The 24109-nt window shown below is 45.1% G+C and overlaps 1 protein-coding gene across 1 annotated transcript in view; it reads left to right on the top strand.

The window, feature by feature from the left end:
* The first annotated feature begins 3157 nt into the window (after positions 1 to 3157).
* TOGARAM2 (TOG array regulator of axonemal microtubules 2) overlaps positions 3158 to 24109 on the top strand; it is a 35965-nt gene continuing 15013 nt past the window's right edge. Inside the window, 7 exon segments of the mRNA XM_034060782.1 lie at positions 3158 to 3188; positions 3637 to 3872; positions 5436 to 5557; positions 5559 to 5606; positions 21743 to 21809; positions 22780 to 22929; positions 23146 to 23206. Of these exon segments, the coding sequence (XP_033916673.1) occupies positions 3158 to 3188; positions 3637 to 3872; positions 5436 to 5557; positions 5559 to 5606; positions 21743 to 21809; positions 22780 to 22929; positions 23146 to 23206 (715 nt within the window).

Here is a 24109-nt window from a genome sequence, read left to right as displayed (position 1 = left end):
CATGTGGTGGTGGCCTTATTTCTAGGTTTTAGGAGTGAATCCATTTGGAATGCGATGAGAAGCAATACCAGAGATGGGCAGAGGGTGTCACACCAGCTCCACAGAAATTCCTAGCGGATGAAGAGCAACTTCGGAAGTCTGAAGACAGGGAAAAAGAAAGGAGACCAAACATGCCAAAACAAAAAGATGCCACGATTAAGAGAGAGTTGATAGGTAGCCTACCAGCTGTCTCAATGGAGGCAACGGTGGGAGTATTATCATAGAATCACAGAATTATCACAGAATGGTTTGGATTGGAAAGGAGCTGAAAGGTTACCTAGTTCTACATAAATAGTAATATACAATCAGATAAGGTATGTGTGTGTGTGTGTGTGTGTGTGTGTGTGTAAATAATGTCGATGCTGCCTCGTGGTTTTTGGTTCTGGAGACGGGCAGCTGGAGGAAGGCGGACATCCGCCACTACCTCAGGTACTGCTTCCGGCCGCCATTTTACCCGCCTTCTGTCTTGAGGCAAAGTGCTCGTGCTCCCTCAGGCCTGAGGCAAAGCGCGTGTGGTTCCTGAGCCATGTGGCAGAGTGTTTGTGGTTCCCCATCCCTGGGGCATAGAGCTCCTGGTTCTTCAGTGCTGCAGGAAAAGCATTTCATGTTCCTAAACCCCGGCTGTTTGTCCACCTTGACTGAAGGTCCTGCCTTGTGTCTTGTGGGCACCGCAGCGCAGGCTCTGAGCAGTACCTCAGACAGCCCCTGTTGTTTCAGAAGGAATCAGCCTGTGGAGACGTCAGGGATTTGAAGGCCTGCAGATCTAAGTGGTACTTGTAGGTGAGGTGAGTGGAGGGTTTAAATATTTCCATGGTGCTTGACTGGTGGAATTGGGCCCTGAACAAGACTGAGGTGCTTAAATACTGTAAAGACCAGGAAATAAATTCTGAGCAGTGGCAGCTGTTCTACTTGCAGGTTCATGCAACTCTAAGAACTGTACAGGGAGTTTAATGGAATTGATTCAATAGTAATAACTTGGACAATTAAACTTGTTTCATTAGAGGGTACACAGAGAGTTGGTTTGTGCCTTTATGAAAGATGTGTGGAACAGTGTGCAGGGCCCTACCAGAAGAAAACCACTGGCCAGGGAACGCATTTTGGCAGCACTGTCTACAAGTCCAGTACTGCCATGGGATGTGTGTTTGCTCACGTGAATGTGGCAAATAATCCAGCTTAATTTGGGTTATGCTGTAGCCTCAGGCTTTCTGAGGTGCTGCAAGTGCTGTAGATACACAGCACACTAGAAATGCAGGCACCTTAGCTAGCTACAATGGCGGCTGTTTCAACTGCTTTTTTCTTTCCTTTCCCAAAAGGTGGCATATCTGGAAATATGTGCCTTGTGGTTCGAGCTGTAGGTCAGAATTGCTCACGCATGTGTTGTAACATCAACATTTTTCTATGGGAAACCCTCTTGCAGATTTGTGCAAGAATGGAGGTAGAATGATTGCCCACCACTGTCTGGTATCGCTAGTCCAGTGTGGGCCCTGAAATCCAATTAAGCTTGTATTAAAAAAGAGCAAACTGTTGTACCCCCTGTTTTTAAGGATGTTCTTGGGGCAGGTCCAGTGTGACATTATAGATCTTTGTTATCAACTGTGTGAAAGGATGAAGCAGTGGCCACAACTCCCACCATGCTGTGCTGGGTCCAGCAGCAGTGGCCATGTTGAGAGACTTGCCTGTGGTGCCGTGCCCATAGAGCCATGGAAAGAGCAGCTGCTGGCGTGGAGTTGTGCTTCCCCCGTTATGCCAACAGCAGGCTTCCTCCAGCATTTGGACTTTAGGGCCAGGATTTTGACAGAATGTGGAAAATGTGTGGCTTAAATATGTTTTTATGTTGTTCTAACAGCAGCTGACTTGAGCAGTTTAATAGGCAGGAACCCTGCGGGCAGGGCAATGCCACGGATCAGTGGCTGTCACTTGCACTAGCAGTGTTATTTTTCCATGTAGACTCTTGATACTGCAGGGGACTGCACTGGCAGGTGAATCAGGCCCAGCAACCCAGCAGCACATTGAGTAGATCTTCATGTGCAAAGAATCCATCCCCCCTGCCCCTGGCAGCACAAGATGATTTGCAGCGGGTGAAGGGCTGCAGCAAGCTGGAGACTCCTTCAACCAGGGCTTGTTGGAGTCCTGTTCCTGCAGCCTCTGCCTGGAGGATGCTTGCCCACAGCAGCAGTGCTCTCGGCTCAGGGAGGCAGAGCATGTACAAAAGCTGCATTCAAAACAGTGATCAGGGGACCCTGGAGATACTGGCAAGTGCAGCAGGTATTCTTCATGCTGTACAAGTGAGAGCCCAGACTTAGAGACTGGTTAATGGGAAAGATGTTGGCCACAATAAGGGGCAGGGAAACATGCTGTGAATAATTTTTCATTTTCAGGAACAGCTAAAACCAGAAATCCTTTGAGGCAAGCCATGTTTATGTTGGCTTTGAGTGTCTCTGCACTAAGGAAAGCAGGGAATAAACCCCTGTAGCAGCAAAGCAGGGCAAAGGAGAATGTTTGGAATGACAATCTGCATCCTTACAGATACAGTCATCAAATAATCCCACTGAATGTTTAGCATATCTAGTGCAGAATGCAGATCTTCTTTTAGTTATAACTCCTGGTTCTTGTTTGTGTCCTGTTACTTCCTTTGTTCTGAAGACAAAATAAACCCCAAACAAGACCCAGCCCAAACTTGAGTGGGAATTACAGAAATGAAGGACTTGCGAAGTAGCTTTGCAGCTCATGTCCGTACTAGATACTGTCAAATTCTAGACACCACTGTGGGTTGTCAACCTTTGAGAGGAAAGAACTCCCCTTGAATGCCTCTCTCACTAGATAGGTTTGTTGTAAAGGTCTGAAGTCACGTCTTCCCTTTTTCCTGACCTACAGCTTCTTTTCAGTAGCTAACACCCCTGATGAAGAAGCAGATGAGTTCACGGCATAGGGATGATGCTGGGGAATCTCCAGAGCCAACAGATGTCTCTTCCCTGCGTGGCTGCGTCAGCAAGGCTGTGGGTGAAGATGATCTTTCCCAACTTTCTCACCAAACCTTGAGCGGGACCCCCAAGACAATAAGGCGAGGAGCACTGCTCGGGAAACTGTTTGCATCAAGAAGAACCTGCAAACAGGTAGGATGTCTGAGGGTCTGTTAGGCTCACAGAGAGGTAAGGCAGGAACCTGCTGGCTCTCTTGTGGGAAGAAAGGGTCTTTTCTCAGCCTAGAGAGGTAGGGCACATTCCCAATGAACAACTGTCCCTGCACATACCCCTCTACAATAACCTGCCCTGCTCCCAGTCCCTTGCATAGCGTTCCTGTTGTGGCAAGGGTATACACCTGTGGGGCAGGGAGAGGAGCAGGTGGGTGTGTGTGCAGGTGACTTATTCTGGGTAAGCACAGGCCCGTGGGCTCCCTGTTGTCTGATGGGAGCCCGGAGCACACTGGTGTTCCTCTGGTGGCTCTGTGGAAGTGGGTAAGCAGTGTCCACTGGCGTGCTTCAAGTGACTGCCAGCATGGGCAAGTTTCCCTATGCAGTTTCCAAGAGGTCTGTCCAATGAAACAGTGCTTTAGCTTTACAGTGCTGATTCTGTTATGCTTTGCATCTTTGCTTTGCAGGCCTGACTGACTGCAGTGACCGTAAAGAGGGAACCCTGAAGTCAGTATTTTCCAGGTCACCTTCCCAGAGGCTCCTGCTAGCCTCCAAGCCTCTGCCTCCCATCCAGAAGCGCCTTCCTTCCTCAGAGCCCAGGAGGATGAGGGACAGAGAGCAGAAGCAGGGGAGCCCAGGAGCAGAAAGGGGTGACAGTGATGGAAAGAAGAAGGAGCCGATGTCAATGCCAAAAGCCTATAAAGTAAGGGCACCAAGCCAAATTGTGTGTCACAGACCTTCAGTTTATTTCCTGTAGGCAGAGCTCAGATTTTCTTACTCTGTGGTGCTTGCCCAGGGAAGCAGCTGAGCCAAGGGAGAGCTCAAGTGGACATTGAGCTTCAGGCTGTCTTTGCAGCGTGCCGACTGTAGACTTCATGTCCTCAGTGTGTATCCATGCAAGAGATCTTTAAATCATTGCTGTGCTCTCTAGTGCCTCCTGCTGTGTTTTATGAGTTAGAAAACACCATCGACGTGTTGGAGCAACTAAATGTGTCTAACGGGGTCAATCATATTCTTGTCCAGTTAGCAAAATACACATATCTGTGAACCATCTTTGGCGCTGTGGTGACTGCTGCGAGCACACCAGTGTCTTGGAGGTTTTTGAACTCAGCTTTGTCAAGGTTAGATGGGAAAAGATGTTTGCTGGAGCAGGCAGTCCTGCAGACTCAAGTCTAGATTGCCTCAGGTTTTGAGTTGTCCAGCCATGTCCTTCTGCTCACTTATTTCTAGTACAATTTCTAGAGTTGTGTGACTTCTGCACAGCTTCAGCCTCTGCTGTGGGTGTGCCCAGGGGTGAGCAATGGGAGCTGGTGATTGTGGCCATGGGGAATGCAGTCCAGACCCCATCGCCTCGACTGCCTTTGCAGGAGGTGCAGAAGCTGCAGTTGTTTTGGTTTTGCAGTGGTGGGCAGGAGAATGCAGACAAGTAACAGCTTGTGTACACAGGATAACCAAGAAAAGGCTAGAGTAGTTGATTTCGGCTTTGCAGATCCAGAGCCAAATGCATCCCTGCCATTAACTCTGTGGGCTTCACCGGAGTTTGAGCAGATCCTGATTTGGCTTTTTAGCTGTGCTGACAAGAAAGGTGTTCTGAGGAAGAGTGTGCATCTGCCCTGGCTCGCTTCATCCCCCTTCCTAGCCATGGCATGGGGAGCCTGAAGTAGTTTCAGCAGGTGGATACACATTACACGGACCTGCAGGTCAGGGAGATGTGCTGAACTTAATAAGTGACAGTCAGCCTGAGATGACGAATTCTGTGGGAGCTGGATAGCACTGAGCATGCAGAGAGGACGTAAGCATCTTGGCCGAAAGGCTGGGGGGGAACTGTAGGAAGGGCAAACACAGAAAAACTTATGGGATTGAGAAAAGCACAAGTTGGCAACGTGCAAAATGGCTGTGGGCACGTGGCTGGTAGGCGCTTTAGGGACACTGAGAGGACAGTGATCTAAATCCATTCCCATGTAATACAAAAGGCTGATGGAGGCAGCGGCACTCAGAACATCCTTATGCCAAGCAGGTGGATGCCAGGTGGGAATGCAGCCACTGTCAAAGAGGTGAGTGAGGGGAGATAGCTGGCAACAGTGTGGGACACAGCCTGTTCTTCAGCATTTCCCTTCCTGTTGCCCATTGTAGGCCAAGCTGCTCCATGGGTTTGACTTTTCTTTTCCTGACAAGTCCTCGATAAGAGCATGGCTCAGCCACTTGTTGTGGCATCAGTGGGGAAGACTGGATGCTCATGCTGAGCACCATGTTCTCCTATCTCCAGGCTTCCCAGCGATCCTGGTATTGCAGTGGTGGGAATGAGAAGATGTCACTGGGAATGCCTTTGATTCCCCCTATCCCAAAGTCAGCAAGACCATTGGATGAGGCTCCTCACAGCACTGCAGTGTCTCCCAAGCTCTCATCACCTGTTTTTTCAGAAGGCTCTGGAGATAAGGTAAGCCAAGGTGCCTGCTTCTCCAATACGCCATTCACCTCACACTTCTTGTCTCATGAGGTTGTTTTGCAGTCAGCTCTCCAACATATTTCTGCAAACTTTTGTGTGTTCACCATTTCACATATCTAAGATGATCCAGCACAACGTCCAAACCAACATCTTACAGTCCGAGAGCAGGGGGGGAGGAAGAGGCAGGACTTAAGAGGACCTTAAAATAAGGTCCTCTGCTGGACTCTGATATTGATTCATTCTGTAATCTTTGTGATGACATTTGGGAACTGTATTGCATGGCTCTGAATACAGCATCTGGGTTTGTGTGTCATCTTTGCCAATATCTGTACCTGTAGGAATATGCCAGGACTGATATTGATTATTGTACGGCTATCTGCAGAGTCAGATGCTGCTTCTGCAAATGTCTGTTGTAACTTTCTCTGTGTCTGGGCCTTCACTGTGAAATGAGAGCCCAGATAAATCTTGGCTTAGAGGTGTATAATCCTGTAGAGGTTTAATATTTCAATATGATTTTAAGATCAAAGTGGACAAGGTGCTAGAGAACAGTTATAGGGCTGTAAGTAGTGGAAAGATAGTTGCTTGGATATGCCTCAGGATATCTACCTGTCCACTTTATCCTTGTTATAACACTAAATAAGGAGTCATAGAAATACAATTTCAATTTAAAAGCTTCAGCACAGCTTTAGAAGTGCAATCTGAGTACACTTGCCTATGAGTTGAAACTCCTTTTTCCTTCTTGAAAGAACAGGGAGGTGTAATTGTATTCCCAGGAAACAGCAGTGGTATTGCCATGTGTAATAAGATGCTTTCATCAAGTTTAAGGCATGACCAGGCAAAGTTAGGCTTCTGCAGCTGCAGAGAGGTAGTTGCCCTGAATACAGATTTACGACTAGCTTAACATCTCAGAAAGGATGCCTGAACTAGAAAGAGGCACTGAGCTCCAAAAGGAGAGAGAGCAGAATTGGACAGTTAAGGCCCAAAGTGAAGAGTGACTCCTGTGTGTTTCAGCTGGTGCTCAATGAGCTCTGTGTGACTTCAGCAACAGAAAGTTTAATGGTGGTTAGTCAGCTTTGTATGTTGTTGGTTTTATGGGCTGCATTTCCTACTTTCTCAGCATGACCACATTTAGAAAGTTTGCCTCCCTTAATGCTACCCCCCATGTTTCTTTCTGCCTCCTCATATATTCTTTTATCTTCCATTTTCTTAAGGCTAAGATTAGGCAGCAGAGGTGAAGAGAAGATCCTTAAACCTCCAGGTAGGTAATGGGCATGACTGTCCTAAGATGACCATAGGAATGCTGACCCACGCGGGTGGCACTGTGGAAGTTCATTTGAAAACCTTCCTGTAACTCTTTTCCATTCCTTGATGTGCTCAGATGGCTTCCCCAGAGCCCAGTCACTGGGAAATGTGCTCTGGTGATACAGTGAAAATGACTCCAGCATTGAGTTATGAATGGTAGGAGCTAGAGGGGCACCTTGAGGCCCTGGAAAAGCACATCAGGAGAAGAAAACATCCCTCTACCTCGTGCTCATACCTTTCATCTCCCTGCACACTCTTTAATGGCACAAAGATGAGAGAAAAATAAGGCATTTTGCATGAAATGAGAAATGTTCCCACTCCTTCCTCCTACACTTGAAGGAGAAAAAGCTTCCCTTGCAGCAGTTTCTGAACCAAACCCTTGGAGATCTGAAATACATTAATGAACATTAGCTATTTTTGCATGGGGAGAAATAGTGAAACTGTGTGATATCAAGTCCTTGTGACTATTCCATTTACAGAGGAAGACACTTAAAAAGGAGCCAGGCTATGCAGGATCAGAACTCTCTCTTCTCTGACAGCACAAACCTAAATTGAATGCTGAGTAATGAACTGAGGTTTCCTTTGTGCGAGTCATGTAGTTCAAACCACACATGCTAGGTTTATTGATTACAAATCTTTTCCCCTACTCTGTCTGCGTATGTCAATATTGCAAACTGCACCTGGGGTAGGCCATGCCGACTGGCCTCTCCATGCTCCCCGCCTTGCATTGTCATAGGCGGTAAAAGCTCTGCAAGAGAAAATGCAGTGTCTGGTGCAGCTGGTGTCAGCCAGTACTTTTAAGCTGAAATCCTCAGTGACACTGTTGCTGTCCCTTTGCCATCTGTGGGTTTGTTATGATAGGAGAGATGAGAATTTAGCAAATAGTTTTGCTGACGTAGAAAAGGGGATAATACCCCCTGGTCCCTTAGTTCAGTGTTAGTTTTTCCAGATAATAGGCATGCCCCGTAATAAAGGAATTACTCCTTTACTGTTGACTTGCAGCTAGAATATCTGAATGCAATTAGGGAGACCTCACTTGGAGTATTGTGTGCAGTTCTGGTGTCATCAACATGTAAAGGACATGGAAGTGTTGGATCAAGTCCAGAGGAGGCCACAAGGATGATGAGGGGACTGGAGCACTTCCCGTATGAAGACAGGCTGAGAAAGTTGGGGCTGTTCAGCCTGGAGAAGAGAAGGCTGCATGGAGACCTCATAGCAGCCTTCCAGTATCTGAAGGGGGCCTACAGGGATGCTGGGGAGGGACTATTCATTAGGGACTGTAGTGATAGGACAAGGGGTAACGGGTTGAAACTTAAACAGCAGAGGTTTAGATTGGATACAAGGAAGAAATTCTTTACTGTTAGGGTGGTGACGTACTGGAATGGGTTACCCAGGGAGGTTGTGAATGCTCCATCCCTGGCAATGTTCAAGGCCAGGTTGGATGAAGCCTTGGGTGATATGGTTTAGTGTGAGGTGTCCCTGCCCATGGCAGGGGGGTTGGAACTAGATGATCTTGTCCTTTCCAACCTCTAGGTCCTTTCCAACCCTAACTATTCTATGATCCTATGATCAGACAACACTTGGATGTCCTCCAGTCCCAGTTCTGGCAAAATCAGAACTACCCTCAGTACTCGAGAATGGTCTATGAAAAAAGAGACATCATGATTTCATACCTCTATACCAAAAATACTACTTTGCATTATTAAGATAGGATTAATTGAAAGATTTATAGTAGGTAAAGAGAATCAGCACATGATCTATCCTGTCCCCATGCAAACCTCTTCATAAAATACAGAAATCTTTTTAAGCAGCATGGGGCTGTGCAACCACTACAGCGAGTACAGGAAAGGAGTGAAATTGTTCTGGCAAGCACTGAGCAGACCGAAAGGATTCCACTCATCTTTTACATTGCTGGGTACTTGTTCCCACATCCCTTCTTGAAACAAAGACATTTTCATCCAGCTCTCGTGTTGTTTGTTTTCTTAACAGATTTTTGGTGCTTTTGTCCTGAGGATTCAGGACTGCAACGAGAAAGTGAAGCAGCAGGTGCTGGAAGCGCTGGCTTGGATGACCTCCCAGCTCAGAGATGCCTTACACCCAGTGCTGGTGTCTCTGGTAGAAGCAGTGAGAGAGAACCTGAATTCAAAGAACCCAAGGACTTAAGCGCTGGAAGCCTTCATTGCTCAGCTAGGTAAGGCTGACCTCTGGCATGACCTCTCCTCAGCTGTGGCTTCTGCATCTCAGAGTCAAGTGAACACTGAATCTGTTGATAGCTGTTGTTGTCTGTGAAAATACCCATCTGCTGGGAGAGGTTTAGGAAGTACTGCCTGCATTCTGTCTGTCCCAGTCTGTTGTATCTTGTGGAGGTGGGGAAAACGTAGCTAAGACAAAAATGCTGTAGTACTCCATCTCTGTCTGCACTGCCTGGACCTGTCCCCAGGCCTTTGTAATCCATCAGTCAAGCCTCAGCATGTGCTCCTTTGAACGTGACTATTGGTTCTTTGGGGGCCAGTGGGACCAGTGAGATCCCAGTGGGCCATTCCTTTGCTTTAGGAAATAAAATGCCTGAGAACTTCCTCTTGGAAGCTGTAGCTTCCCTGAGAAATTGCTAGAACTTAAAACTTGTTACAAAAGCACTAGGCATATTACCTAATATATATATATTTAGTGGAAACTTAACAAGGCAAGCATTTGACATAAAAATGAGAGCCTTTTTTATTTCAGATGTTTGCATGCCTTTGTCAAATGTTTCCGAACATCTCTGCTGCTGCTTAGCTGAAAATTGGTTTGAACTTTTTTAGCTGTTCTGTAGAAAATAAAAGATCACAACCAAAGTATGCATTTGGAGAGAATGTGTATTTTTATTGAAGACTGCATTTCCAGAGAAAGCTTTTATTGCATCTTAAAAAAAATGCACAGACAACAGGCTACATAAAGAAGCTTTATTCCATCTCTTAGTCTGCTGAAGGTTTTTCCTTGACATTTAAAATCAATTTCAGGTTTGCTATTAGTACTGATAAGAATGAGATAAGACCTAAACTGTCATCTCATGGGTTTCTGTGGCTCCAATGGTTTTAAACAAAAAAAACCCCAAAAAACCCCAAACAAACAATATTAGCAGCCAGCATCCATCAATACTAGGGTTTATTGCAACTTTATAGTCAATGTTTGCTCTCCAGACCCAAAGATCTTTGACAACTGTAGAGCAAAAAATGACCTTGCCTGAGCCTCCAGCAGAGCCTGTCACCATATTAAGCTTGCCCTTAGATCCAGGTTTCAAGGGCACTTCTTAGTTTGGACACTTATATTACTACTCCTAGGTACAAACAATGCAAACCTCTACTGTCTTTCAGCATTTGACATTAAGAAGTATCCACATTGATACATAGCAGCACTTGACACCACAGGGCAAAGCACAAAGCTGTTTCCTTTGGGAAGCTCACCTTGTAGCCCTCTTATATTTTTTGAGAAGCAGCATGTCTTCTAAGAAGCTTCTCTAGAGTCCTGGAAAATGCTGTTAGCTAGATGATGGACTCTTATGTTCAAGAAAGATGGTGAGGTCCTGCTTTTCTTTAATATAATGGTGAAACTGCCAACATAATCGCTCTCACTCAGATGAAAAATTTAATGACACAGCATGAGTAAAGTATATGGAAAGAGATTTTGTTTCCTTAGCAGCTGAAGCTATCACAGTGGTATCCAAATTATTTCAGGACTGAGTGATGGGAAACTAGTGACTGTCAAGGCTGAAAGCTTGTGTTTCCAACTTCTGTGTCTCTGTGTCCCCATCTGCAGAAAAAGGGATAACCCTACTTGGGTAGTTTACTAAAATGCTTTCTTATCTGTGCCCTAATGCCTGGAGTTTCTTACAGAAAAACGCATGGCAGAAGCAAAGTGCATGCTGCTGAATTTCCCTTGTTCTGAGGAAAACACTGCAGAAAGGATCTCCAGCCTGGGCAAGCCTGCAGTGTAGCTGGGCAAGACCATCAAGAAGACATGGAGAAAAACATACTGTTGCAGCCAGAGCACAGAGAGGATCTGAGAAGGCATATATACACTACAAAACACAGCACCCCATTGAGCTGCTGACCCGTGCTTTTGGTGAGGATCTGTGGGATCTACTTTGCAGGCCTTGACAAGCAGCTTACTCAGCGACTGCTTAGCAGTCAACTCTAGCCAGCACTGGTTCCACATGTAGGTTTTCTCCCTGCCCCTAAATTCTCCCCTTTTCTTTGCACTCACATGGTCTCTTCTAGCTATGTTGTTTTGATTACTTGCCTATCTCTAGGTGCAGCCACAAGGCCTAAGGTTGCATGGATGCTCAAATTGCTTTGAGCTCTGCCAACACAGGATTTATGGCATTTCAATACACTTGTTGTTTGCTTCTTTTCATGAGCAAACTCCACTTCAGACAAAAGGCTCAGCACACAGCTACCAGATTGATGAGAAAAAGCTGTCTGCTAAATGAGCTGTTCCCCCCTGTGCTGCCACCACCTTGCAGTGGGCAGGGGCAATGCCATTCCTCCTCAGTTCTCTCACCAATACCTTCAGGATTCCCCCATGTTTCATTTCTGGCATTGAGTGTAAACAGTGGCTTGGCTGTTTTTCATTTGTTACTATTGTCTGCTGTGGGCTAGTGACTGGAAATCATTTTCTACCCAAGACTGATAGGGATAATGCGATTCAGAAGAGGAGCTGTATCTCAAAGCATCCACAGGCTGGGCACAGTGGCTGCCCTATTTCAGCAGTGTCAGACTCAGTCCTCTATCTAATTCCTGCTATTCCCACCCTTCCCCCAGCAGGTTCAATGAAGAAAAAAAGGAAGTAAATTGCATTCTAAACTATTTTATTTCAAGAACAGCTACATAAACAGAACAAACCAACCCAAAACCCCCTGTCCTTTTCACACAAGTTAAATTTAAAGTAGCTGTACAAAACCTTTTCTCCACTGTAAGCACAAGGGTTTCTTTAAGATAATGAAGGTGAAAAACGAAATATAACCCTCTACCACTGCAAAGTTCTCCATGAATTTATTGCACTCTTTAAACAAAGATCTTGTAATTTTATTTTTATCTTATTTTAAAAAAATCCACCAGCCTATGCCTATTTTTCTTTTCTATAGTGCTCAGACAGCTCATTTCTGGAGCTTTGAGGATTTGAATGGAAAGTTGTCAACAAGGAAGTGGGATCCTTCCTCACTGCCTCTTGTCTTTGTTTTTGTCAGGACACCCTCTAGTACAGGAGAGTGAGGAGGAAGCTGTTACATTGCCGTGTGCCTGAGACAGGTTATTATCTGCCTGTAAGTCTGGGTATTCTCCAGCTCATGGAATGTGCTTTGTCAAGCTCTTATCAGGGAGTGATGGAAGCTGAAAGTATATTTCAGGACCTCTTCAAAGCTGACAGTAGGTAGAACAAGTTGCAGGCCTAATTCCTCCCTTCTCTATCACCAGTTCAAGCCTCCATCACCTTCATTGCATGCATGTTCAGCAGCCTGAACATACCTTTTCATCTGCTAACATTCTTCCATCCTTTTCCATCCATTTTTCCATGCAAACGATCACACATTTTTCCTTTCAGAAAAGAGTGAAGCAAGATCTTTTTCAGACATTTGTAAGTCTTAAAGAAACAGCTCTGCTTCTGTGTGTCACTTTTCCCACAGCACAGTCAGGGCCAGCACTTGTTCACCTGTGCTGTGCTATGGTGGGTACTGAGAAGGCTTAGCAGGTCCAATATCCTAAACATGGTTTGGTGGTTGCCACATGGGAAAATGTGGGAAAACACAGGCTTCTAAGCATGCCTACCCTACCCTTCATCCTTCCTCCCCATGGTGGTCTGTCTCTATTACCATGAACATACCTGCTTTACATATTTTGAGGTTGTGTTCTCTGCCTGTAATCTTCCTGAGCCCTTCAAGTCAGAAATGTAGTCCCGAAGCCTCAGCTCTGCAGCCCAAACTGTGCTGACAGATTTTCTGCTCAGCAGATGGACAGTATTGAGGGGAAAAGTGGGGCTTGTGGGAGGAGTGCAACTCCTCTTTCTGAAGGAGCAGAGGGATTTTAAAGTCTGAGAACTGATTTCTGCATTGCTGGGGCTCAGTTCAAGTTTCTCGCCTTGGCTTTAATGTGATGGTGTGAGAAAGTGTTTTATTTTTTGTGCAGTGTTGATGTTGCACAGCTGCCTCACTGTGCACAGTAGCTTGCTGAAGCACTTAAAAGCAAGTCATCAGGGCCTGTAATCCCTGCAGCTGCACTTCACAGCAGCAAAGCAGGTAAGCAGGGCTGCAGTTAGCACTGCATGTTGCTCTGTAGCAGTGGTCCATGGTGCAGCACTGGTGGAGCTAATGAACTTTGCCCACCCCTTTAGAGGGGCACCAGGTCTGCCACCAAGACAGATACCCATGTTGACGTTCAGGAGACTGGGCATTGAATACAAACCATAGCAAGTGGGTTAATGTTTTTAAATTATTTGCACTAGATTCTGATAAAGTTGGGGCAAAAAAAGCTTTGGGCTTTTGACTCATATGTAATCCTCAGGTATATGAGAAGTGTATTTGCATACATTGTGTTAGCAAACTGGCCTGCTGACCCTGATTTTGAGGAACCTATGTAAGAACCAGGGATCTCTGCCTTTTTTTTCCTGCCCTCCTGTGTTTATCTGCTCCCAGACTTTGCATTTGCAAAGGGTGTTCTGAGGTAATGATCATTGCTTTGGTTTTTTTCCCCTCCCATTACTTAATAACAGCTCTATAATGGTATAGCAGATGAAATACAGACTTGCAGAAGATAGCAAGGCACTAGCAACTGGTTTCTCTGCCTCCACAGATGAGGTGTGGCTTTGTGTGGCTGCAGACTCTTCAGGCAGCTAGAGCAAGCAGACATTGACGCCATGCTTGGCAGAGAGTTAAAGCCTGCAATTAGCCAATATTCAATTAACTAGATTAGCAATGTGGAGAACCAAGTTGCCTTAGTTTAGGACCACATGGTCCTGAATGAACTGGATTGCAAAACAGTGTGTGTACAGTGCCCTGGGTCACCAGAAGGTGTTAGCGGGACTCTGAGCAATCCCAAACTGAGCTGTCTCCCTGCTGTTGCATGGAGGTCTTGCCCAGTTTGTGGGTGGGTCCTCTTTGAGGACTGGAGCTGGGAGGTGACTGTGTATCTGGGACATCTTGTACTTTTTCTCTAATCTTGGAGATTATTTGTATGTGTCCTTTTGTATCATGAATGTCCAAAAAGCACTCTGAAGTCATTTTTTCAACCCTTATGATATTCTCTATGACTTGCCAGGCACACAGCAATTTCTGCTCTACCACTGTATTCAAGAAGCACTGGAAATAGGTTTTTGTCTCATCAAGGTGTGGTCTGGAAATGTGTCTGAGGTAGTTGGTGGGTAGATTTTCACTGCATAGATTTAGGGCTACTCAGAATGAGATTATTTTATGAGTTCAAGGAAGAATTTGAGAAAAAAGATTAAATGTTCCTTTCTCAAACTTACTTTTTCATGGGAACAGCTTGAAACAAGCACATTTTCATAGGTCACATCAATTTGGTGGAATCATTGTGTTCTCTATCAGAAAGCTTTGGCAAGCTGTACTCAAGATTCTCTGTTGATCAGCCTTAAAGCCTCTGATCCCCACATGAAAAGCTCTGACAATGCTAGTCCAGCAGCTCTTAATATTATATCCCTCTAGATGAGAATAGTGCTCTTATTCTTTTTGAAATGTCTCAGCATTTCTCCCACAGCTGATCCTAGCCCAGTTGTTACCCTGCCACATACAGTTGTTGCTAAATCAAGAGAAGCTGTGTTTTGCTGGTCTCACTCCAGTTTGTTTACTTTGAGGTCCCAGGTGGGGTTTGGAGAACTTCTGCCTGCTTCAGTTTCCCAGTGTATTCTAACACTGCCTGAGTCACCACATGCAAAGCAAACTGCTCTGAGCTCATCAGAGGGAAGCTGCAGTAGTTATGAGTGCAAAGTGTTACTGTCATAATTTTCCCTGACCTTTGTGTTTCTGTGTGTTAATGCTTTGAATAGTGAATTTGTAATTGCCTTTCTTGTTTTCTTTCATGAGCTTTGTTCACAAAACACATCTCCTTAAAGGAAAGTGAAGCACTGTTTTTATGAGCTTTTAGTTTCAAGCAGTGGGCTCAGCACTCGGTGGTGCAAGAGTCTTCCACTGCAACAGGGATGTCTGAAAATGCCGATGCCAAAGCTGCAGGTTTTTCTACCTTGCATGTTTTTGCATCTTAACAGCTCCTCTCTGCTTGCCTTTCATGGCATTGAGGTGCATGCTCTGTGCACCTCTCTTGTCACTATAGATAATCTGATTTATTTGCCATGACAGCACTTGGTGGAGAAAGAGTTGTAGAAGGTGTTATCCCTCTTGAAGCCCTCAGGACCTTGCTGATTAGAGGACAGTGTCTAATTGAATAAAGAAAAGGCAGGGAGGTCTTGATGCTCCCCAGGGCTGGGCAAAGCAGGGGCAGAGGGAGAAAGGCAGATACAGCAGTATCTGTACTCTTCCTGCTTTCTGTCCAGCTTTTTCCTCTCTTTTCCTTTCACTGAATTTAGGATTGATGAAAATGAACATTTTAAAAACAATAGACCTTCATACCCACCTTTTCTCTGTGTTGGTGTGTCAGCTCACATTAATTTTTATCAGTGGAGAAGACTTTGGAACACAGTTGTTACTGAAACACAGCTCTTTCCTACCAGTTTGCAAAGCTTCCTTGGCACCTCCAGTACTAAATTAATAATCTGCTTCTGCTGCTGTTGGTCACATAACCAGAAAGTCTGCATAAACTCTCCAGCTCCAAACCTGTCTGCTGAGCTCTAATTAACATTTACTCTTGTGTGTTCACTTGGGCTGTCTCCATCACAGACTTGGATGCCACGTGGTATCCATCACCCTTGCCCAATGCACAAATGAGGTTGCCACAGGGAAAGCCCAAGGGCTCCTAATCCAAAGGAAGTTCCTGTGGACAAAAAAGAAGCTGCCTGCAAGCTAGGAGGCTGCCATAGAGGGCTCTGCTGCCCAACAAGTGAACCACATGAGAGAAAACATGCTGAGAGGAATAGAGCAGGTTTCTGGGTATAAGCATGTAAGATGGCATGATTTTTGTTGTTGCTGTGGATAGGGGCAAAGCCCTACTCAACCATATGCTCCTGCTTGTGGTGCCATGAGGCTTCAAAGCAGTGTGTGGAGGTTTAGCCAGGTATGTCTGAGATGTGTTTGTTGAAATAGTGAGGCCATGCTTCATGTCTAGAGAAAAGGGATTTCAAGGCAACTTGTTTTGTTAACTTGTGAGGGATGGGGGGGGGGGGGCAGACATTGGTGGATGTGCTTGGGATGGATCGGTGAGAGGGATGGTTTGACCCTGTAGCAGGGTTTATCCCATGGCTGTCTCAAGAAATGGCACCATAGTTGTCACCAGGTTCATTTCCAGGATGCATGGGAGCACATGAACACTCTCCCTTCCTCCATAATGTTATGGGTCATTACAGGGTGTGCAGGTGGTGTAAAAGCCTGGCCTCATGGGTCTGCTGGAGGTGAAGTAGGTCTCACACAAGTTAGGCTCAGTAAGGGAAGGTACTCTGTTCCCCAGTTAGGGCTGCAATTTCTTCTTCCTTTTAGAAAGCATGAAATTAACCTTTTGCTTACTGCTTTTGAGGGTAAGCATGTAGGCTTTCAAGTTTCTCTTCAGTTGAATCTGGCCCATCAGCTTCAGTATTACTGAGACAAAATAAAGTGTAAGCAGGTGCTCAGGGAGGGAGACTGGATTAACAAGCAGAATTTCTGCTATGCTTGCTTTGCAGACAGGAGCTGAAGCAGAGTAAGTCTTGCCTGAAGCCTGCAACATGGCCAAGGCAGAATTTTCCTTTTCTCTGTCTAAAGCATTGCTGGAGTCTGAGGGCAATCCTCTGCCTCATATATGTAGCAAAAATAGAAGTCTTTTGGGAGAATGCTTCTGTTTCATGCAAGACTTGTCACATTTGGTGACACATGAGCTGTAGTCAGCTCATTTTCTGCCATTCTCTGATATATAGGGCTGTTATTTTCTCACATACCTGATTAACTCAGCCTTGGAGAAGCTGAGAGAATTGTGTTATAGAAGATGACTCAGCTTAAGGCTGAATCCTTTACTCCTACAGTACCAGTACCAGTGAGGAGGCTTGGCAGTGACAGGGAGATGGTTTCTTTTTGTCTTTCTCCTGCTTTTACCAAGTGAGGTGACAGTCACCTCCCCAAACCACAACAGGGTACATGTGCTGCCTTTGCTGGTTGAAGGATTGCTAACTCCTGTAGTGGTTTTCTGTGTTGGTTTCTTTGTTTTTTTTTCTTCTTCCTGGTAGGAGCTGAATTATTGCACATTTTTATATATAAAGAGCCCCTTCCCACCTAACCCATTGGCTTGCAGGTTGGATACAAATACTCAGGACTAGCTGCTAAGTGTCTGAATTTATTCTCTTACAGCACACATGTGGACACTCTCTATCCAAATCATTGTAAAGACAGGCTGAGTTGCTGTTCCTTATGGTTAACAAAGAACCTCTTGTGAACCCTTGCACATCTGCACAAAATCTTTTGCTGTTTATAACAACAGCAGCAGTGGCCTTGTTATAGATTTCCAAACTAGGCACAGAAATAATGAAAATATTGCATTTTTTGTGTGTTTGAAGGTACCTTTTGAGTGTCCATAGCAATAACAGAACACGTGCAGTAGCCAAGCTAAATTTCAGCTCTGCATTGCATGTTGCACAATTATCCACAGCATAGGGAAGAGGTATAAAGTATTTGTAATAAGGGTGGTGGAGAATTTCAGTTTGGCAGCATTTAGTTGAGTGGCCATGCCAGGTTAGATACATCCAGGCTGAAGGAATTAGTCCTCCTCTTGCCTGAATGTGGCAATATCTCTAGTGCTGGTATGATTTACACTGGTGTAGCCTGTATGGGCTCCAACCTCACATTGCCTAGCTAAGCAATTTACCATGCAGAGATGTCATCAAATCCTGCAGCAGAGGAGGTAGAAATCCCTCCCATTTGTCAGTTACATACTTTGCTGTTGGCTTGTGCATTGTGCAAAGCTTTAGGGATGAATCTCATGCAGCTGTCAAGGGCAGGGAGTGACTGGGAACACATTGCAGTTCAGAGTGTGTCCCTGCCTGAAGGTACTGGTGCTGCCAGCCCTGCAGCCAGAAATATTCCTTACATCTCACGCTCAAGATTCCTTCAGAGAAGTGGTTGCTATACAGCCCTGTTTATTCCTGGTATGTGACACTGTTTGCCTGCTGGGTTCATACATCTTGAAGGGGGAGCCTGCTGTCCACCTGGACATGCCACGGGATGAAGAGTGAGGGCTTCCACCTCAGTTCACCTTGGGCTGCCAAGGCTTCATTTGCTGTACTATGTGAGCAAACAGACAAGTACCTCCTCAGCTCCTGCTCAAATGCACCTTGCTCTGACTGGAGCCAGAAAAGCAAAAACTGCACCTTTGACCTTTCCTGAGCTCACACTGTTGTTTTCCAGGTAGAATCAAGGAAGGCTGAACTCAAAACAGCTTTCTGAATCCACTCTTGCTGAGTTTTAGATAAGTTGCTATATGGCTCCTGAGGGTTGGCAGTTCATACCTGCAGGATGGTAATCAAGTCTGCTCTTGTTGATTGTTTAAACTGCTGTATTTTGCTAGTTGAACATTGACACCTCACTCCAAAGGATGTGGGATACAAGTGGAATCATTTTACTCCCAAGCAAAGGGAGGAGAAGCAAACTTTAGTGACTTTACTACAGCCTCTCTGGTACCTAAGTGCTGAGTCCCAGAGCAGTATCACTCTGGCCAACTGTACTGAATACAATACTGTATATTTGCTGTACTGGGAAGCCACTAGGAAAACAGCTTGTTAGTTGGGAAAGAAAATAGTGATAGCATTAAATAATCTCTGTTTTCATTTACTGCATGCTAATGATCCAAGGAAGCTGAAAATCCCAGAGGATGCATTTCCTTTTGATTAACCTGGAAGGAAGGATGACAAGGAGTACAGTAATCATCAGGGCCTGGAGCTATTCAAATACATGTGTTCCATTTGTTCCTCTTCAAAAAGCCATTTCCTAACATTTTTTTCCACTCAGCTATGAACCACTGCCACTGCTGTCTGTACAGAGAATGGCACAAGTTTGTTTTCATTGCTTCTATCAGTAATGGCAGAAGATGAATCCTGCATATCCAGCACTGCCCCAAGGCTGCAGGCAAATTGCTCTGCCATTATCATCCAATGACAGTGATGCCGGTGCAAGAGAGAAAGGTAGCTACAATTTAGGGTTTTTCCATATCATGTAGCTTGCCTGAATTAGGAACTATGCTCTCAGTTTAGGAAATTAAGCCTTTGGAGAGCTTTGTGTTACAGGGTAAGGCAGTGGCACAGGCAGTATTCTGTCCTAGCTATAGGATACACTCATTGAGGTCCTTTCCAATCCTAACTATTCTATGATTCTATGATTTCTGGTACTTACTGTTTTCTCTTGTTTATTTTTAATGCCTTAAGCAATGGGCATGCTTGGCTTCATTTAGGAGGTGACCTTAACCAGCCAAAATCACCACTGGCATATTTCTTAGATCATAAAATCATAGAATCATAGAATCATAGAATGGTTTGGTTTGGAGGGCACCTTTAAGTTCATCTAGATCCAGCCCATGGGCAGGAACACCTTCCACTAGACCAGGTTGCTCCAAGCCCCATCCAACCTGGCCTTGAACACTGCCAGGGATGGCGCAGCCACAGCTTCTCTGGGCACCCTGTGCCAGTTCCTCAGCACCCTCACAAGGAAGAACTTTTTCTTAATGTCTCATCTCAATCTCCCCTCTGTCAGGTTAAAGCCATTCCCCCTTGTCCTGTCCCTACAGGCCCTTGTCCAAAGCCCCTCTCCAGGTTTCTTGTAGCCCCTTTAGGCACTGGAGCTACTCTAAGGTCTCTCCAGAGCCTTCTCTTCTCCAGGCTGAACAAGCCCAGCTCTCTCAGCCTGTCTCCAGAGCAGAGCTGCCCCAGCCCTCAGAGCATCTTTGTGGACTCCTCTGGACTTGCTTGAGCAAGTCCACATCATATCTGATCATATTCATTCTATACAATGAGACCAAAGAAAATATACCTTATTCCCTCTTTTAGTGCCTTGTCCCACTCACAACGAATCCCACAGAAAGCTTTGGCTGGAACTCAGGAAATAAAGGTGAGTTCATGACCTCTGGAAGAAGGGGCCAGCAAATCAGGAGGACTACAAGGATATTGTGAAGTATTTCAGGGAGATAATTTGAAGAGGCAAAGCCCAACTAGAACTTAAGTTCTAAGTAAAAGGAGGTGATGCTTCCTCTTTACTTTGCTCTTGTGAGACTCAACCTGTAGTAACTGTATTCAGCTCTAGGGTCCCTAACACCAGAAGGACATGGACCTGTTGGAGGAGTCCATGTCCTCCATTCTTTGTTTTAATGTAACACAGGTAAGTAGATCTATGTTTGTATGCCTGCCTTTCAGTGAAAGAAAAGGGAATTAGGCTATAAAACCCCTTGAAGTACTTTCATTCCTTGACCATAAGATGTCCATGTGAATTTATCTAAATGAACAAAAAGGGTGAAAGCCAGAAGTAGGTTAACTGTCTCAGGTAACTCCAGCCTTTCTGAAATCTGTTGCTTTATTCCAGGTGAACACTGTGACAGCTTTTGAGCAGAACTAAGTCTCTTGGGAGGGGAGGGGGGTGGAGCAGTACAGAGCCTTGCTGCAATAGGAATAATTGCTATTGAAATTTGCTTGAGGATGCAGTTTTATCTGATTCTAAGTTTGATTGATAGTAGGGTACCTAAAGTCCTTGTACAGTCATCATAGTTGTTTTAAGCTTACAGAAAACATTAACAGGGACCTGCCTTTGCTTCTTATATCAAGTACAGGTGTGTTTTTCCTTTTCTAGCAATTTAAATGAACTGTGAAAGTGACTGATCCTTCTGGCTGCACTGGGCTTCCACATGACAAGTCATTCTGTTTGTAGAGCTTTGGAGGCACCTGTGAGTGGATTTTCAAAACCAGTTCATATTAGCATCCTTCTGCACTCACTGATGCTTACAGGAATTTTGTTGCTGGTTTACCATCCTGATCTCTTATCCTAGGGTATGTCCTGCAAAATCCCCCCTTTCCTCTCATTTTAGGTTATAAGAAATAGGCTAATACATTTCAGGAAGCCCAAGCCCTGTCTGATGGCTGAAGTCTGTCTCTGAAGGTGAAATCTCTAGAGTTTCAAAGTGAAAGCAACCAAAAAAGTAAGGGAATGGACTGCAGGGACTGAAGTTGAAAAGTGTCACATTTTTGGTTTTCTATGAAGGGCTTAGCATAAATTTCTTTTACGTTCATATACCCTGTATGATATAGCACTTTCTACAATTCCGCTAGTCCCACAAGATGTGCATTGCTGATCTGAGCATAACAGATAGTGTCTGTATAGCTGGCATACCTAAATATACAGACAAGCCTAACATCTCTTGCTGGTTCAGAAAGGATGCATGAACCAGTAAGAGGCACTGAGCTCCAAAAGGAGAGAGAGCAGAATTGGACAGTTAAGGCCCAAAGTGAAGAGTGACTCCTGTGTTTCAGCTGGAGCTCGATGAGCTCTGTGTGACTCCAGCAACAGAAAGTTTAATGGCGGTTAGTCAGCTCTGTATACTGCTGGGTTTACAGGCTACATTTCCCCTCCCATCAGAATGACAACACTAAGAAAGTTTGCCTCTTTTAATGCTACCTCCTGCATTTCTTTCTGTCTCCTTATATGCTCTATTATTCTCCATTTTCTTAAGGCCAAGATCAGGCAGCAGAGGTGAAGAGAAGATCCTTAACCAGATGACCATGGGAATGCTGACCCACGTGGGTGGCACTGTGGAAGTTCATTTGAAAACCATCCTGTAACTCTTTTCCATTCCTTGATGTGCTTGGACAGCTTCCCCAGAGCCCAGTCACTGGGGAATGTGCTCTGGTGATCCAGTGAAAATGACTCCAACATTGAGTTATGAATGGTAGGAGCTGAGGGGTACTTTTGGTGCCCTGGAAAAGCACATCAGGAGAAGAACACATTCCTCTACCTCGTGCTCATACCTTTCATCTCCCTGCACACTCTTTCATGGCACTAAGATGAGAGAAAAATGAGGCATTTTGCATGAAATGAGAAATGTTCCCACTCCTTCCTCCTTCACTTGAAGCAGAAAAAGCTTCCCTTGCAGCAGTTTCTGAACCAAACCCTTGGAGATCTGAAGTACATTCATGAACATTGCCTATTTTTGCATGGGGAGACATAGTGAAACCTTGTGTGACAGGATGTCCTTGTGAATATTTCCATTTACAGAGGAATACACTTAAAAAGGATCCAGCCTATGCAGGATGGGAACTATCTGTTCTCTGACAGCACAAGCTTAAACTGAATGCTGAGTAATGAACTGAGGTTTCCTTTGTGCAAGTCATGTAGCTCAAACCACACGTGCAAGGTCCCTTAGCTCAGTGTTACTTCTTCCAAATAACTAACAAATAACTTGGAAGAAAAGGGCATTTACTAAAATCAGAATGGATAGGAACAGGTTAGATTCTTTTTGGCAAATCTCTGTCTCTCTGCTCTTCTCTATCCATCACAGTTGCTCACAAGAAGCCAGGGGCTGAGACCTTTATCCCACCATGTTTTTGAGTCTGATGAACAAAAAAGTAAAGTAATTTCTGCCGCCAGTGAGCATGGCAGTCCCCCCCACATTTTGGAGAGGTTACATGTACCTCACTGCTCTCATGCATAATCTATAAGTGTGTCTTATCAGGGCTCCACACTCTTGAACCCATCTTACCTGTTCTCCAGCATCATGTTGGAGGTGGCATGAAGCCTGACAGAGAATTACGTGAACCTATGGCCCCGTTACATCTCCTTCCTATCCAGACCAAGGAGATGGATCATCTCATGAGCCCTTGCCGTCAGAGTGGTGACAACTCAAAGACCAGAAATGGAAGGGTAAAGGCTAAGGGCAGGAATGAGCAGGCTCCCTTTTCAGTGATTGAGTCCTTCAGAAGCAAGGAAGTAAAAGCAGCAGCAATCACTGGCCGTGCATGTTATGAAACAGCAAATTACCTCTCATGGCTGCTTATTTGCAGATGGTATTATTCCCCCATCCTGGCCTCTATGAACTGAACTGCTTATTGACTGGTAAGCCTGAGTTTTTTCCCATAGCAACAGTCCCAGATGCAACAGTGGTGCCAGGAGGCAGCTGTTACTCCAGGGCTGAGCTCTGGTACAGTCTGGCGTGGTGTGCTTACCATCCCCAGATGTGTACCCCCCTAATCAGCTAGCCACTTACTGTGTCAGCCCTCTGCCTGTGCTGCTGTCTGGCCCTCCAGCCAACTTCTCTCCTATTGATTGCAGCAAGGGTTGTCTCTGCACGGGAATTAGTGACTTGGTACAATCATGCGATCAAACCTTGAAGTGCTTCACACCTGCAAGCCTCTCATCCCAGGGCACACAGTGAAAATTGGGAACAAGCAGTGCCTCTTCTGTCACACCACCCAAATAGGGTGTCTGTGTGTAGCAGATGACGTACAGGAGAAGGGTTGCCTGGTGTTCACAGGCTGCTCACTACCTGCAGTAAATGTACAGCAGATGGTGAGTCCCTAGTGATTCTCATCTCTCCTTTGCGTGGACCCTACCTCATGTTAGGATCCTGAGGAGAGGGAGTTAAGAAAAAAGAATCTTGGAATGATCCTCTGAAAGTTCTCGTGATGCTACTCTGATTTTCAGAACTGATCACAAGTAGCCTGATGTGGCTGTCCATTCACATTGAACATGGATGCTCTGTATTCACTACAGAATATTCTATGCGTGTAGAATAGCGTCACTGTTGTCCATAACAGTGCCATCAGTGACAACCAAATCAATCCCCCTCTGAATAGTTTGGATTTTACAGTTCCTCAATACTTTGTAGAACAGGCACAGTAGCATAAATATCCCATAGAGTCCATAGCTGTTCATCTAGATTCTGTGCAACACTTTTACAGTAAAAACTTTAGACAGGTCAGATATTTTCTTGTACACTTCAGAAAATGAGCTTTTGAATGCAAGGCATGAAATTGTTGATCTGTGCTGCTTTTGATGACCAATGGGTTCCATTACAAATGCTTTTGTCATCTGAGTTTTCTTA

This window comes from Melopsittacus undulatus, chromosome 3 (assembly GCF_012275295.1).
Source record: "Melopsittacus undulatus isolate bMelUnd1 chromosome 3, bMelUnd1.mat.Z, whole genome shotgun sequence".
Lineage (NCBI taxonomy): Eukaryota > Metazoa > Chordata > Aves > Psittaciformes > Psittaculidae > Melopsittacus > Melopsittacus undulatus.
Note: the sequence above shows the minus strand (reverse complement) of the source record. Positions and strands in the feature narration are given on the sequence as shown.